Source organism: Athene cunicularia (assembly GCF_003259725.1).
Source record: "Athene cunicularia isolate RWA chromosome Z unlocalized genomic scaffold, athCun1 chrZ_part1, whole genome shotgun sequence".
NCBI classification, from domain to species: Eukaryota; Metazoa; Chordata; class Aves; order Strigiformes; family Strigidae; genus Athene; species Athene cunicularia.
Genome location: NW_020799142.1, coordinates 7,047,527 through 7,063,863, shown reverse-complemented (window position 1 = coordinate 7,063,863; position 16,337 = coordinate 7,047,527). Strand labels below are relative to the sequence as shown.

Below are 16,337 nucleotides of genomic sequence, written 5' to 3'. Positions count from 1 at the left end.
TTTATATTAATCCTTTTCGTAGCTTTATTGGCACTGTTTTAAAAAATAGTAAAGAGATCAGTTATTCTTACTATTTATTTTGCTTGTTTATGGTTCTCCCTCCTAAATCCAGATTTGCAAATTGTCTCTGCTTTTAGAGGGAGTCAGGAGTGTCCAAGGAGTATTTCTCTGAGATGTATATGCTTGAAAGTTCTGTGGCCTTTGTTTTAGCTCTGTGTTTTACTGGTACAAGGATTCATCTTGTCCCTTTCTATGCTAGCAGATGGAATCAGTGACAGTAAGCCAGCCATATAGTTTAAATGGAGTTTACAGTCTGATATAGCTGCACATGAAGAGTCTGTGGTATCAGTCATCATTCATAAATTCTACATAAACAGATTCCCCAAATTGTCGCAACTGTTCATGTATCTTGTGCACTGAACGGTTGTGTCCTGGCAGCAGAAGGCTTCATGCAATGTGTTCTTTCATAAGGTAGACTCTGTTTTTTTCAACTAAGTGGCCTCCTTGTGGAATTCTAGCTAAGTCAAAAGCAGTAGTGTTGAGGATTCACTGGAAACAGCCAATTTAATCCCCCAGCTAGTGCAAGTATGTTTTGTTCAAATCGGTCAAGGGATCCAGGCTTATAAAATGACCTTATAATGGGTTTTGAGGAATTGTTTACACGAGAGAATCAAGAGAGATGAAAAACAGAGAGGGTCACTCTTCAGAATGGGATGCATACAGGAAATAGGAAACGTATGTGTCAAATTTTCTTCCAAGTTCCAACACTGACATGAAAGAAGACATAAAAAAGCCATTACAGGGCAGAATTTTCCACTTGCCTGTGTAGGTTAAATCAGACATGGCAGATAAGGGAAGGCAGCATTACTGACGCATGTATAACAATGTTGTTGTTGCAATTTCTGGTTAGTATAACTTAAAAAACAGTGTGCAAGGTTCAATTTCCCTCTTCAGGACAAGAAGGTGAGAGATGTACTGAGCTATTTGCGCTCCTGTCATTCTGTTCTATTTTGGGTGAAGTGAAGCTCTCAGGCTGATGCTTAACCAGACATAGTATTTCACTTGCTTTTAATTAAATTGAACTCATCCATTAATTGTAAGTGCCCTGTCGCTGCAGTTCATGAGATTGTTTTTTAAGTATAGTGCTCAGTGGAACCTCAGAGGAGAGGAATGTTTTTCCACAGCTATATGCAATGATGAACTGTACCTTCCCACTTTATTAAATAACACCTTGCAGTATTTTTAAAAGACAAAAAGTAAGGAAGTTTTGTGTTTTGAAATGTTGAATCCCAACCCTGATTTACTTCCACATCTTTACCACTGAGCTTGAGAAAAGAAGATTTGAACTGCTCGTATGCCTTTTCATTTCACACTGTATTTATAGGAAGTTTCCAAATAGTAATAGTCAACTTGGCAGGAGTAAATGTAGACCAAGTGGTGTAATCCCCACAAGGAAGCATAATTCTCTTATGAAGTATTTACAATAGCAAGCTTGGAAGTCCAACAATAGGTTATACTGTTAATAGGTTGTTTATAGTATCTTTTACTGACTGATTCATTCATAATGCTAACAGATTTTGTCACCTAACATTCTTCATGTGGCAGGAAGTTCAATGTCCACTGTTTCTTTAAGGATACTTTCAGTAGCAGAAAGTATTGTTCTGAAGTAAATCAATAAATAGGACATACATAGGACCTTGCAAAGTTCAAAAGTTCCCTGAAATGTAGCTGAACTTTCTGATGTTCCCTTTCCGTGACCCTCCAATCACCCTTATCTCCCCTGCCTTCATGACCCTTTAATGTTTCCCTGGCTCTCTGTTCCCTTCATCATCCTAAAGAGCTTGGCTACTTCCCAACTTGGATTTGTGCAACAGGCCACCCTCCTTGGAAACTCTCCCAGTCTTTGAAAGGCCCTTGCAGTAGAGTAGCCTCAGTGCTAGTTTGCAGTTAAAATTTCACTTACTGTTGAACCATGCACCTAACTGAATCACATGCATGACCTGGTCAAAACTGGCAAACTCCTTCAGTGGCAAGTTGTGGTACAGAGTGATCAGCTTTCTGTAAAGTTACGATCCAAAAATGTAGGCCTTCTAAAAGGAAAACAAGGGAAAGGCTTTGGGATTTGTTGTACAAATAGCTTTTGTAATACTTTCTTTTCTGTATTAAGGGAACATTGCTGGTGAGGGCAAAAGTTATTTCATTAAAACTGGATAGCACTAATTTGATGCCAGATAGCTGCCCAAGTATTATTAATTGTTACTTTCCAAATTGCTTATAATCTTTGGGGTTTTGTTAGCTTGTAGTATGCCTTTCCACTGGACATTTCACAATTATACACGGTATAGGAGTCAGACAAAAAAAAAAAAAAAAAAAAAAAAAAAAAAAGATTTTTTTATACCTGACACAAAAATTTCAGTGCTACAGTTTCATGTATTCTTTAATACGCACTATATACATGCTTCAGACATAAGAGGATGCTTCAGCCTTGTACTTTACTATACTTTTCCACAGACTGCAGTTATCTAATAGAGTTTTAGAGGAGGTGTTTAATTTTGAGTGCAAAGTATAATGTCTCTCAAGAATTCTATTCTTAACAGCTAACAACAACATACTTCTTTGCAGAGATTTATTCCAGTACAAACCACAGATTGGCTCTGATGGTCTTCACATCTTCCAATTTGCATACAAACAAATCAGAGCTTCACAAGAGATTTTGTAAAAGGACTGTCACAAGTGTCCCTGGAATATGCAACTCTGTGAATAGTTAAGCAAGCAGTGTGAATGCAACAGTCTAAACCTTTCTGTACCTGACAAGAGGATGATTAATCATGTAAACCTACTGACAAATTGCTTTTTCATGGTTGCCCATATCCTTAAAGTATCCCCTAGAATATTTATGAGAGAATCAGCTCAATGGTTCTTAGTGGCACAGGCAAAGTTTGAGTTTGTTGTGTCAAGGGTAATGCTAACATTGTGTCCTCACCTTTGGGTCTAGTAAAATTCAGCCCCTGGATTCAGAGGTGGTGACATGACAAAAGAGTAGTTCAGAGCAGATCCAGGTTGGTTGGCAGCAGCAGAGAAAGTGACCTGAGATGGGACAGTGGGATCTCTGGGCAGATAAATCTGGGAGTTAGGAACCCCCTAAAAGTGTGGCAGGGTTGGGATAATGTTTGGAATATTCAATAAAGGCAAGGTGACTCTTAAGTCAAAGGAAGAGCTGTTAACCCCAGAGCAGTGGCCATTTTACCTTTACCCTATCTTTGGTGGCAAAATAAGCAATAATTAGTTCTTTCTTCTCTAATAGATAAAGTAGACAATGGTGACCTTGCTGTCCTTGGCAGTCACCTGTCTATGCAGCCTATTTCTTACTTATGACTAGCCTGTTAGTTATTTTATATTCTTGCAATAAAACTATATCCTCTACCATAACATGCTTACAGTCTGAATTTTATTTTCTGATCCTTGGAGGACCTGCACAAAAGATTGTCTCTGTGAGAAGTGAACTTTTAAGTGATACAACACAAAGTTATCTGTATACAAGAATAAACTGCAAATTGAAAAACTGAAATATATTAAGCAATGTGGTTTTGAGATTAAACAAACACAGTGCCCTTTACTTCTCCTCATATGGCATGTGCTTCAGCCCCCAAAGTAGCCCTTATTGATAAACTTATTGATCCATTTTATTAATATCTCTCCTGTACTGGGAAGAATCAAGACAGGTCAGAGAATTTGAGATATCACCTCACAAGTGCTGAGTAAAGAGGTCTAATCATTTCCTTTAACCTACAGACTGGAAAGATTTTCCTTGCTGATTGTTCCTTTGGACATTAATATCCCTCTACTAAGGGACTTATTTTCATCTCTCTTGAGACAGGAAAATTATATTTAACTGTCAACATAAATGGCTTAGAATTTAAAGACTGTGTCAGAAATACCAGTTATTGTCAATAACTGAAAATAAAGTATATTGATTATACTCAAAATTGCATGTATTTCAGCATCTTCAGTTCATGCAAACCTATCTTTCTGTCCTTCCTGACCTTACACCCTCTGAGACTAAAATTTTTCAGATTTACATTGTTCAGCTGATCGTTAGGGGTAAGATATAGTTGATGTTATTTGTCTGCTATTTAAAAATATAACAAAGGAGTAAGGTAAACTGATTCTTGCAATAAACCATTGATTGGTAACCTTAACAAGAGAGATAGTGTTTATTAATATGTACTGATTTAATTTGTTGCAGGATCCTGTAAAACCAAAAGGCAAAACAGAATCACACAGAAACCCTCTTTCCCTACCGAATGGCCATTATGTGCAGTTTTCCTAGTATATTCTGGCCCATGAAACTGAATTAAGAAGATGGAGCATCACACTGAATAACAGACTTTCCCAAGCCCTTTATGTGTAGGAGACAGAAGTTTCTTGAAACGTGTACCCTTCATGGAAACAAATGTCAAGAAAAAGAGTGTGAACAAAACCTGTTTGCCAAGAGCTGCAGAGGTCCCTGCTAGTGTCCCTAGCATCTTGGCTTCAGAGCAGGTTTCACCATCTAATTGTGTATGATCTTCCCAGAAATTTGCCCGAAGTAGTAGATCTAGAAGTTGGGCTGCAGAAAAGGCGACCAAGAACTGGAATAATATCAAAACAGTCAGATTCTTCAAACATGTCTCGGATACCACTGAATCGGCCCATCATCCCACCAAGAAGACCTTGCTTCAGGGTATGCTATATCTGTGGCAGAGAATTTGGATCACAGTCTATTTCTATACATGAGCCGCAGTGCCTAGAGAAGTGGCATACTGAAAACAATCAGTTACCAAGGCATCTGAGAAGAGTGGAGCCCAGGAAACCTGAAGTCCTTACTGGTGGTTCCTGTGCACTTACAGCTGAAAATGAGGCAGCTTATCATAGTGCTCAAGCTCAGCTCCTGCCCTGTGGAAACTGTGGCCGAACCTTCCTTCCTGATCGTCTTATTGTGCACCAAAAGTGTTGCAGTGGAGGTAGCATCAGTGTGGGGCTGTCAAGCTCTAGCCCTTGTAAATCTGGTAAAGGCCCAAGCTCTGGGTCTGGCTCAGCAAGTGATCATGCATCTAGTACCCGCCAAGGAAGGAGTGAGGCTGCACCAGCTCTATTAGACAAGGTGAATTGCTAGGCACGTGTTGTATGAAAGGGCATGGATGCATTTTGATGCTAGGCACTCCAGGGGAGACTGGGTTCCCATCAGATTTAAAATCACTTTCTGTCAGAAGGATCTTTTGGCTCCATGCAAATGTTTCTCTGCTGAATAGTAGGTAAAGGAAAGGATAATACTGTGTGCATGAGAAACCGCTATTCCTATTTCTTTTGCGTTTCCTGTTGCAAGGCAGTACTTGAGTTCTCATACACTGTGGTCCTGTGAGAGTTATGTTCTGAAAAGGAACCATTGTGTGCTATAGTTCCCTAGGAGATTCTGCTGAGCAGCTTAGGCAAGCTTTGAATATTAAATGTTTTACCAGGTATTAGGTATTTTTATTTAGATAACATGAAACATAATGTTTCATTATCTTGTAAGCATGACAGTGATTTTCAATTTTTACCATTATTCCTAACTTTGGCATGGAACACAAATTTACTGAGGACTGCATGTTCAAAGGCAGTAACTCAGAGTATAACATCAACAAAACAAAGAAGACTGCACATTTCTTTCCCTGAATTTGATTCAAGATCTAAGAATAAAGCTGATTCATATTATCCAAAAGCTACAGAAAGTTTTGGAAAATGGCATATTTTTTTCTGAATTTGTTTCTGCACAAGATGTCTTTTGGACAGGAGTTTTGTAAAAAGATGTCTAAATTTAGGAGCAGTGTCTGAAATAAAAGGCTGCTTTTTTTTTTTTTTTTTTTTTTTTTTTTTTTTTTTTTCAATGGGTGTTGGACACCTGATTGCCTACATTACTTTCAAAAAATGGGATTTAGCTTTCTTAGTCACCAAAGGAATGCAGTGCTATGCAGAATATTTCTAAAACATTTTAAAAGTCAAAGCATGGAGATAATAGCATTACCCTAACAGGCATGAGAATAAAGACAATGTGAGGCATTTTAATATTACCCTATTTGAGGCCACTAATTGATAGATACTGACAAATTATGTCCACTCCTCGGGTCTTTTACCAACAAATTTCAAATAACCCACAAACTGTTCAAAGTGCAGAATAGGTGCATCTATAGCTAAAGGAAAGGAGATTTTCTTCTTGTGTTACTACATTGTAACATTTACCAAAGAACTGGCATTGATCTAAAGGTTCAATGAAATGTATCAGTGTGAAGCAAAAAGTTTTGTCCTTCACAAATAATTCTGTATGTTTAAAAAAAAAAAAAAAAAAAAAAAAAAAAAAAAAAAGGAAGAGGAGAGAATGTCTGTAGTTATAATGACATAAAAAAACAACTTTAGAGTGTGGTTTGGCATTGAGAGTGACTCTGTAAAAATGTTGCCCTCTTGCACAACATATCTGCTCCCTGTGTAGACTGTCACATCTGCTGACTTGTTGAACTTGTTCAACAACAACATTATTACTACTTTTTACTTCTGTGAGCTCTGAAGAGCCAGAGTGAAATGTGTTAGGATCTGTTTTTCCTTCTATATGAACAACAGGTTTCCTCATTTATTTCCAAGCAGTTACAGTTCATCAGTTGCAGCAGAACTAATGAAGCTGTACAGCTTATAGTTTGTAATCGACACTGAAGGACTTTATTATTAACTTTTAGGAAGGGATGATGGATTTTACCTCTCTGAGGTCCTTTATTTTATTATTTTTAGAGCTGTCCTTTTGTACAGAGGTACACATTAAAGGCAGAGAAAGGAATGGAATATGTGAAAGAAATATCCTGTGATCCCAGAGACTGCTCAGGACTGGAAGACTGCTTCTAAGAAGTGGTCAAAGAAAGCATCTTTTCCACAGGTTTAAATTCTCTGAATGAGGGTCTCCACCTCCAATTGGAAGTTTTGAAAGGTCCACACATTGAAGGATGTTGAAAAGCTTTAAGCTCACATAAGGACTGCAGATTTGCTATGGGAAAAGTTGTGGGTCTCTTCTACAGTCTTCATATTTTTCTAGCATATGGTTTTAATTTTACTCACCTCACTAGCTACTCAGCTGCTTATTAATTCTGTTTAAAATTACCAGTAGTGGAGTGAAATGGCAACCTGCTTTTTGTCCTGGCAGGAAAGCATTTGGGCAGTCCCTCTCTCACTTAGATCTACTCACTGTGACAGTGAATTATTTAAGTACCTGTTAAAGTACTGATTCAGCAAAACACCAAAGGGAAGGAATAACAAAACCAAACCAAACCAAAAAAAAAAAAAAAAACCAACCACTAACCCTTATATAAGTGTATTTAAGAACTGTAATGCTACTGTCAAATTAATTTATGCAGTGAAAGCTGTATTTTCTTAATTTTAAAAATAAAGATCTGACTGATTTGGATCACCGTGTGAAGGGCATTTTAACTTTACAACTGCAAGCACTTTGCTTGCATGCCTCTGTCCTGGAGCTCTTTCTCCCTTACCAAGTGCAGGATCAACTAGATCAGTATCATTACTGACAAACACTCAGTTTGGCATTAAATGACTTTAGAGCTGGACACTCAACAGCCTTCATAAGCCATCTCTTCCACTAATTGTCCTTGTTTCCAGAATGCATGTACACATCTAAGTTAATTATATCTGGTTGTGTAAAACATTCTATACTTAAGAGACCCTCAAGGATCACATCAGCTCAAAAATTCTGTTTTGAACTGTGCTATGATATCCCAGACAATGGAAGTGATATTTGAAACTACTGAAACTCAGAGTTGCACTAGAGCAGAGTGTGTTTTTTATTCTTTCATAGAGCAAGATGTCTGCTACATGTAAGTGAGTATTAATGACTTGCTGTGGGTAAATGTATTCCAGATTTTTTGACAACAGGTAACGCTGCTCCTAAAATCCTATCAGATGTCTCACTAGCATCTGGTGCTGCCATCTGCTGTTTTCTTCTTATCAAGTTAACTACCTAAAAATGATTCCAGTTATCTTCCTTTACAGTATTGCAATGCATTTTAGCACAGTTTAAGTCTTGAAAACTTGTGTAACAACAAAATGTTGATGTTGACTCTTGCTCTAGTGTAAAGTCATCTAGTCACCTGGTAAAATGAAAACTCCTCCAGATGCTATGTAATTCTAATGAAGGCGTGACATCAATGATAAACTTTGTTTACCTTGGTTGCAGCAGTTTTGATCATCTTCGTAGGAGAAAATTGACAATTATATTTGTAAATATAGAAAGTTAGATGAGAATGGACAGTGAATGAATGGTTTGAATGAAACATTATTACTGTTGTGAATGATTGATCTTCCTGCATTTCTGCTTTTACATAAATGCCATGTTCATCATACTGTCATATTTCTTTTAAAAGACAACACATCAGGAGTAAAATGGGATATTCTAGTGCTTCCAGTGGAGTAACATCTTTATTTACCTGCATCATCTGGCAGAAACTTCATACACAGGCATATGACCAATCCTAATGTTAGTCTGCTGTTGTGTTGGGTTGGTGGCCTAAAGCACTCCAGAAGACCATGAAATGCACCTTTGGATGGTCATGAGACCCATGCCACAGCTTGTCCCTGTCCCTTATGCAAAATGCCTCTTACTTTCCAGAGAGAAATGTGTGAGAAGGGCTGCTTTCATACAACACGATGCCATTGCCAACTGTTTGTACCAATCTTTTCCTGAACCTTTGTTCCTTGAGCAATTCAAGCCTATGAGCTCTGGAATAGAGCAGGAAGCCTCCCTTCCTCCCATTAAAATACATGGATAATTAAACAAGAAAGTTGGGGGGCGTGTGCAGACCTGGATAGTACATATTTATGGAGGGGAGTTTGGGAGTCTTATTGGGTGTACTTAAGAAGACATTAAAAGTTTCATGCAGTATGGGAGCATTTGACCTCATGTAACACTGTAACAGCAGCCTGGGGCGAACCTCAAGTAATGTCAGGTCTATTGAAAATACATACTTGCGTAGCCCTCGGAGTTAAATAACTTCATTCATGGTTGTGCAGACATACTTAGCAGTCTTGGAGAAAAAAGAAAATACTGAGACACCAGAGGAAAGCCTAACTGCACTGTTAGGTATTTGTAGGTATTTTTATAATAACACATAACCACAGGAACAGACCTTCCCTACAACCCTTTTTAAAAGTGGAAAACAAAGCAGTGAGCAGACAGCCTAGCCACTGGCCTGTGAGTAGTTTGGGTTGGAAAACTGTGGTGATTCCAAAAATAGTTTCAAACTGCAGGCTTCCAGATGTGACATTTGGGATAGCCACACTCTGAAGACAAAAAGAAATGAAGGTTAAATATCATCAGCTGTAGAAATTCCAAATGAAGCTTATCATGCCTCAGATTCCACAGCTAAGCAACAAAAGAGCTGTTACTACCAATTGTAAGGTTATCATGCTCCAGTCTTTATTTTTCAGCTCTTTAATTTGCAGAGAAGGATTTGTGTGTATAATTTGATTGTGGTGATGGTTCAAACTCTCTACATTTCTGGAAAAAAGAATTCCATCCTTAGAGTGACCTGATTCCTTTTAATGAATTCTGGTCGCTGTTTTTTCTGTACAGTTTTTAGTTGTTACAAAAAGGTATGAAACAGAGACATTTCTACATGAACAGAATTGTTAAACATTTTTTTTTTTCACCAAATAGGATTTAGTATGAATCAATCCCAATTGATAACGCTGGAAAACAGAATCCTCTATTTAGCTGCAGGCTTGGGTTTGGTCAGTCACAACACAAAACCCACCTATAAATGGTCTGTCAGGATCTGGAGGTATCTCTGCTACTGCTCATTCAGTCTTTAGGTTTTCAGGTGAGACTACCAAAAAGACCATGTATCCAGATTGCACTGGATAAAGATCACTAACTTTTGTCTTGCAGGTCTTTGGCAGCTGTTCAATAGTAAGACATCGCAATAGCTTTAGAACAAACGTAATGGATTTGAATGAAGCGGTCCAAGATAAAAGGCTATCTCCATTCACTAGGGAAATATTTCTAAGATAAAAAGCTATTTGATTTTAACAATGGTATTTCTATGCATCTGTTAAATTTATTTGGAGTATTTAATTTTTTAAGTGATTTTTGACCTGTCTCATATCAGGACTTTAAGTCTCCTTGAAGCTATACAGTTGCTTTTATTATACTACCCCATATAGCAGAAATGATTGTGACAGTGCAGGCTAAGCAAGCATGATTTTAATTTGTGCTAGGATTCCTTTTTCTCATTTTGGTAGTATATAAATTGTGCCTACAAACCAAATGTACATAAAATTGCTCTGTCCTAGTTTTCAGCCCATTAATAATCTAGTTTACTGATTGGCAGGAACCTATCTAATGAAGACTAGAGTGGAAAATGTGTTCCCAGTGTTTTTACACCTAGCATTTTTTTAGAAAATAATTTCTAAAATGCTAGAAACATACCCATAACAAGCATGCACACTGAAATGAATCCCCTGACATCAAGAGTTTAGACTATAGTATCCTTATCTAAAGCTCTCCAGAGCCTGCAAAGAAACATACACCACCTTCAGAAGACTATATCTAGACCCACAGTCTTATCTCCAAATGAGACAATGTCTGGCTCAATAGCTGAAGTAAGGAAGTAGGTGAAAACTGATAATGAAAAATCAGAGGTCATTCTTAAAACAGCTGTTGCTATATTCAGCTATGAGTAGGAAGAGACTTTTTTTTTTACATATATTTGTTAAAAATGCCTTGTTATCAAAGATGGCTAAGGAAATGGTAAGAGGATGAAAATGTCCTTGGAAAGACTGTCTTTGGATAAGTTATGTTTCAATTCACTGTGAGAACTTTCCAGATGAAGTCCAACTTTTCCCAGCAAAAATACACTTTGTAGAGTAGTATTTCTTCATGTAATTGAGTTTACATGTGTGGTACAGGAAAGAAAGCTTATGCAGATTGTTCACTAATGGCATTTTCAGACTGTAGCATAAATGCAAGAAGAGCTGCCCAGAATTTCTTGAATACACTGATGGGCTGACAGGGGAGTCATAAGTACTAGAACAGGTTGCACTTTGTCTTACACAGCAGCAGAGGGAAAAATGAAATCCCCACATCCCTTGTTTGAGTGGAAAGACTTCCCATGTTTGAGTGAGAAAGGCTTTCCATGTTTGGTCTGGCATGGCTGTCCTCTACCTTTAGGAGGGCAGGGAATAGCTTGTCTCTTATTGGTATTCTGCAGTCAGGAGTGCAGGAAGTGCTGGGGCTTGTGAGACCCATCAGTGTGCCTCAAAGTGCTGTCTCTGCAGTATGTTTTTACACGCCTAGCCCAGGACATGCCTAAGGACACAATGGAGTCCATAATCTGCAATACCACAGTAATTATATATTTTTCAAACTGAGAATATGTATTTGTGGGGTTTGGGGTTGAGGAATTTTTTTTTTCTTCTCTAGAGCTGTTTTTCTCTGTGAACAAAAGCAGATCTGCAGTGCAGAAACAATTACTTGTTTAGAGTCCAGTTCTGCCCTCACTGCAGTCATGGCAAAATTCACCCTGAGGCCTTCAGGATAAACAAGCAACATTTCCTGTTTTGCACTCCTACCCTGAAATATCCTGGTTATGTTTTAATCCTTCAAGGACAAGAATTCTGTCAGTTGATTGATCTGTGGCAGAAGTAACACGGGGTTAGGGACCACAATCACAAGATTGAGACAGCTGCCATCACTGCCCAGTTTAAGAGAGATGCTAAGGCTGGACGCAGTGCTTTAACAGTGTTCTGCCTGGAGATGGGGGTCTTTCTGCTACTGCACTAGACATCAGCAATTCATGTGAGGAACCTTTTGTGGCCGCTTTCCATGTAGCTTCTGTTTAGTAGATAAAAAAAGGGCTTCAACATTTAAGATAGACACTGTGATGCAGCAACCCGATCAATCAGAGGATTTGTTTCTGCACATGAAGACTCAACATTTCCATTAACTTAATGGTGTGAAAATAAAAGGCTAAAACCCACATAGCTAGGTATTAATTAGATGACACATATGAATTTTTAGCCCAGTATCTGCAGAAGGAGCTTACCTATTCCAGGTAGCCAGTTAATGAGGCAATAACTCTTACATGTTTCAAAACTGAATCCACACAAAACAAAACTGTTAGAAACTGTTACACTGATTACACAGATATGAATTGGTTTTTTAATCTACATGATTGTTTTCATCCAAAGTTGTTCTAATTCAAAATTGTTGAAAACAATATTTATTATTCTTCACAATTGTTTGCAGGCACAAGTGATAAGACGGCCACCAGCAGTGATTTGTTACATCTGTGGCCGTGAGTATGGAACAAAATCTATTAGTATCCATGAGCCACAATGCCTGAAAAAATGGCACCAGGAGAATGACATGCTACGCAAGCACTTGAGAAGGCCAGAGCCAAAAATACCTGAAGTCAGTCCCATACAAGGTAAGCTACAGATCAAATGAGGAAATGGGAGGAAGAAAGTGGGAGGAAAAGAAAAAAAAAATAATTTTAAGCAGTAGCTTAACAGTTTGCAAGTACTTCTCCATATTATTTCAAAGTCAAGGTTACCATCATGTCTTGTTTTAAGCTTTCTGTTAAGTATCCTCCTTCTGGGCAGCATTCATGAGAAGAGCCCTGTGGGACATGCCTCCTGGGACAGTCCTCTTTATGTGTCAGTATGGTCTGAATCAAAACACGGATTAGCAACCTGCTTCACAGTTACATCACTACCTTTTGACTACTTTCAATGCTGTGGACAGGCATACTTCATAATGGGCAAAAGCATCCAAGAATAATGTGTGGACATGACACATACAGTCATTAAAATAAAATACCCTTCAGGCAATGTAGGGACAGACATTTTAGCCAGGCTTTACACCTATAGTGTTGGTTATAAAAAAAAAAAATAATAATAATAAAAAAAAAATAAAAATAACACTAGTATGATACTTAGCAATAGTAAACAGTGAGTGGCCTCAAAAATAGGAGTTCTGTGGTAAAATAAGAAATACGATACTAGATGCATGATGACTGGTAGAAAATAAGGTATTCTGCATATAGTATACATATAGTGTAGTTTCAGGATTTTATTAAAAATGTTTATAGATAAAAATGCAGTATTTTCTACAATGAATATCTAATGGATGTCATTGGTCCCTTTTTATTTACAAGCTTTAGATACTTTCTTTGTGAGACATTATAATATAAACAGTGGGAAAAAAATATATGTAGTATAAACCAAATATTTTATTTCTGCAACTTATGTGTGTTTGTGCTGTGGTTCTGTTTTGTAAGATGCCTAGATCCCACTTCTTCAAATCAGTGAAAACTGATGATCCTAAACACCCACCAGACGTGGCCTCCCATATGTATCCCAGGGGTGTGTGCTCACTGTAGGAATAAAAGGAGATCTTATCTGTGCTTTGCCTAGAAGCTGCCCCCAAGACTTCCCCATCCCCACCATTTAATTTATTTCACCATTTCAGCTGGATGGTTTCCTTGGCCCTGCCAGCTGCTCTGAGCTACTTTGAGCCAAGTTTAGACCACCTGCTCACAGGCAGTTAGTTCACCCACTTTTTTTTTTTTTTTTTTTTTTTTTATATTCCATAAACTTTCCAAAGTACAGAAAATACACATTCATTTCCTGCAAGCAAAGGGGATATTTGTCTCAGCCAAGAAAAGAAACACTGCTTGGTCGCTCTTCTAACAAAAAGAACATTAGGAACAGGCATATTAAGAGATCTAAGGCTTATTGTGGTTATGTGAACCACTGGATATGAATCATATTAAAACTGTATGGGCCTTTAATGAAGAGCTCTATCATGTGCCAATGACAGAAACCATGGAATATTTTTAAATGCACAAATCCTTTTCTTTTAAAAATTGTCTGCTGTTAACAATTCAAAGAAAAACAGTTTTTTAGTCTTCTTCTGTATTGTCGTATCTTTTGAGAAGGGCGAAGCAAACACATTTTCAAGTCAAGCCATGTAGATTTTTTTATGTCTGCACTTCAAATGAAAACTCTTAAGATCAAATCCAGGTATTAAGCAACCTACCTGGCCTTTTTGGAAATCATTTTGAAACAACACTATGTGAAAGTCCATTTCAAGATGAAAATGAACGAGAGGTTTTTTTTATACTCAAGTAAAATTTTGAAAATACTTCTGATGTGAATGTTTGAAGAATGCTCCTGAGCTTTCAGAGCAGTCACTCTTCCTGGAGTAGAAAATAACTGAGAGTAAGACTGAATTAGTGTTTAGATTACAATAAATACATCTATGACCTCACTAGAAACTGTGCTTAAAAGAACTGTAGGTTTTGTCTGTACAAATGCTTACTAAGGCTTATTTCACTTATTGTCAAAACTTGCATCGTCTTCAATAGGAAGAAAATCGGGCCCCTTGTTCAGAGCAATACAAAGAATATATTCTCAAGTATGATACACTCCTGCCCGTTGCAACGGTCAGATAACACATGCTTATTAAACTGAACTTGAAGTAAAGCCAAGACGTGAAATTTGCTGATAATAGTATGTATGCAAAGATGTTAATAATTAGCTGAAAATGCGTATCATAACACACAGCATGATGTTTTCTCTGTACTCTCATACAATACAAAATAATTCAGTTTGAAGTTAATTTAATTCAACCCCTGGGACAAAAAGCAGATTCTTTTTTATATATTTTTTACTCTTTGCTTCTTTCTTTTTCATTTGCAAAAGCAATATGGTTTGGTTAAACTGAAAGGCTCAGTCAACAGGTATTTCCTGAAAATATTTTCCATAAAGAGTTGAATGTGGGTCTCCAGAATGAAAGCTGATACTTTCTTTTTTTTTGATTTTCTAGCCAAAGGTTTCTATGATCTTGATTCTTTAAATGAGGCTGCCTGGATCAGCGCCCAGAACCAGCTAGTTCCATGTGATATTTGTGGGCGTACTTTTCTTCCAGACAGACTGATCGTCCACCAGAACTCCTGTAAACTGAAACCTGCAATGTGAAGTGGATGTAGCACACATGCATACATATGCATGCGCGCTCACACACATGTGTGCATGTGTGTGCATGAATACACACACATATACCCATACCTTTCAGCCAAACCATGAGAGAAATAAAATCCAGATGGAGAGCCATGAACATCAAAACTGCAGTGTGTCATCAGATCACACAATCCAAAAGCCTCTAGAGTAAAATCAGCAGTTGCTACTGTAGCGTAAGGCAGTAGCAAAAATGTCTCCTCACTTCTGTCGTTCAGGTAGTGTCGCCTAGAAGCCACAGTTTGAGAGGGATGGCATAAGAGTACTTGAAAGTAATGTTAACTGTCATCTTCTTTCTCCAGATCCTGTGCTTTGCTGGGTGCAGGAGAACCCAAATGAAAAAACCTCACAGGTTGTTTTCTGAATCACTGCTGTCTTCATCTCTCTTTGTCAAATGTGGGATGTTCTCCTTTCACAGCCTTTCAGATTTAGCTATCTGGACCTTTGAAAGAAGCTGGTCCTTCTGTATGCATTTCCCATTTCAGATGCCATTTTTTTTTTTTTTTTTTTCAGTGAAGGATGGAAAGAAATAACCCATAGCTCTCAGGAATCTGTCACTGCAGAGATCCCCAAGAGAGTATCCCACAGGGATCCATCTCATGGTCTTGCTTTCAACAGATCAGTGAGACTGGGAGAGATGGTAAAATGTCTGCAGCTCCCTTGTCCACAGGGATATTAGGCTACTTGTCCCTTGCTCAGTGAATATATTCACTTACTGTTTCAGAAACTGATGCTTCAGACAACTTTTAGGACATGCAAGTTTCAATAAGGAGTAACTCATTGAATCTCAGTGGAAGCAAAGCCAGAGTGATGCTGATCAGGAAAGATAATTATTTGAAAATATTGTTTCCCCTCTATCAAAGACTTTTTAGTTAGTGTAAGGACTTCCAGCTGAACTTGACTAATCAGAGAAACCAACTAGCTGCTTTGAGTTTGTTGCTTTTGAGGGGTTTTTTTATGTCCTTGTCCATCTTTGGCACAAGACTATTCACCAACTCCCACTCAGAACTTAAATCCATGAAGTACTCCAGTGTTCACATCCTTGTGGGACAGTGCAGCTCATGAAGCCCTTGACCGCTACAAGTAAAACATTCCCATACAAAGGGATCAAGCCATGGGGTGGAAGGAGAGACTGGCTGTTTTTAGAAAAAAAACCCAAAAGTACCCTCTTATTGGAACATTTCTTGCTTAAGAATGATACTGACCATGTGATTTATCTTCAGCTCAATAAACTAACCATGACAAAA

At 37.9% G+C, this 16,337-nt stretch overlaps 1 protein-coding gene across 1 annotated transcript; it reads left to right on the top strand.

Annotated features, from left to right (window-relative positions):
- The first annotated feature begins 4,340 nt into the window (after positions 1-4,340).
- Positions 4,341-15,051, top strand: LOC113489751 (zinc finger protein 474). Its single transcript, XM_026865765.1, is given in 4 exon segments — positions 4,341-4,557; positions 4,559-5,143; positions 12,317-12,497; positions 14,900-15,051. Coding segments are annotated over 4 exon segments (1,032 nt in total). The 5' UTR covers positions 4,341-4,443.
- Positions 15,052-16,337: the final 1,286 nt, after the last annotated feature.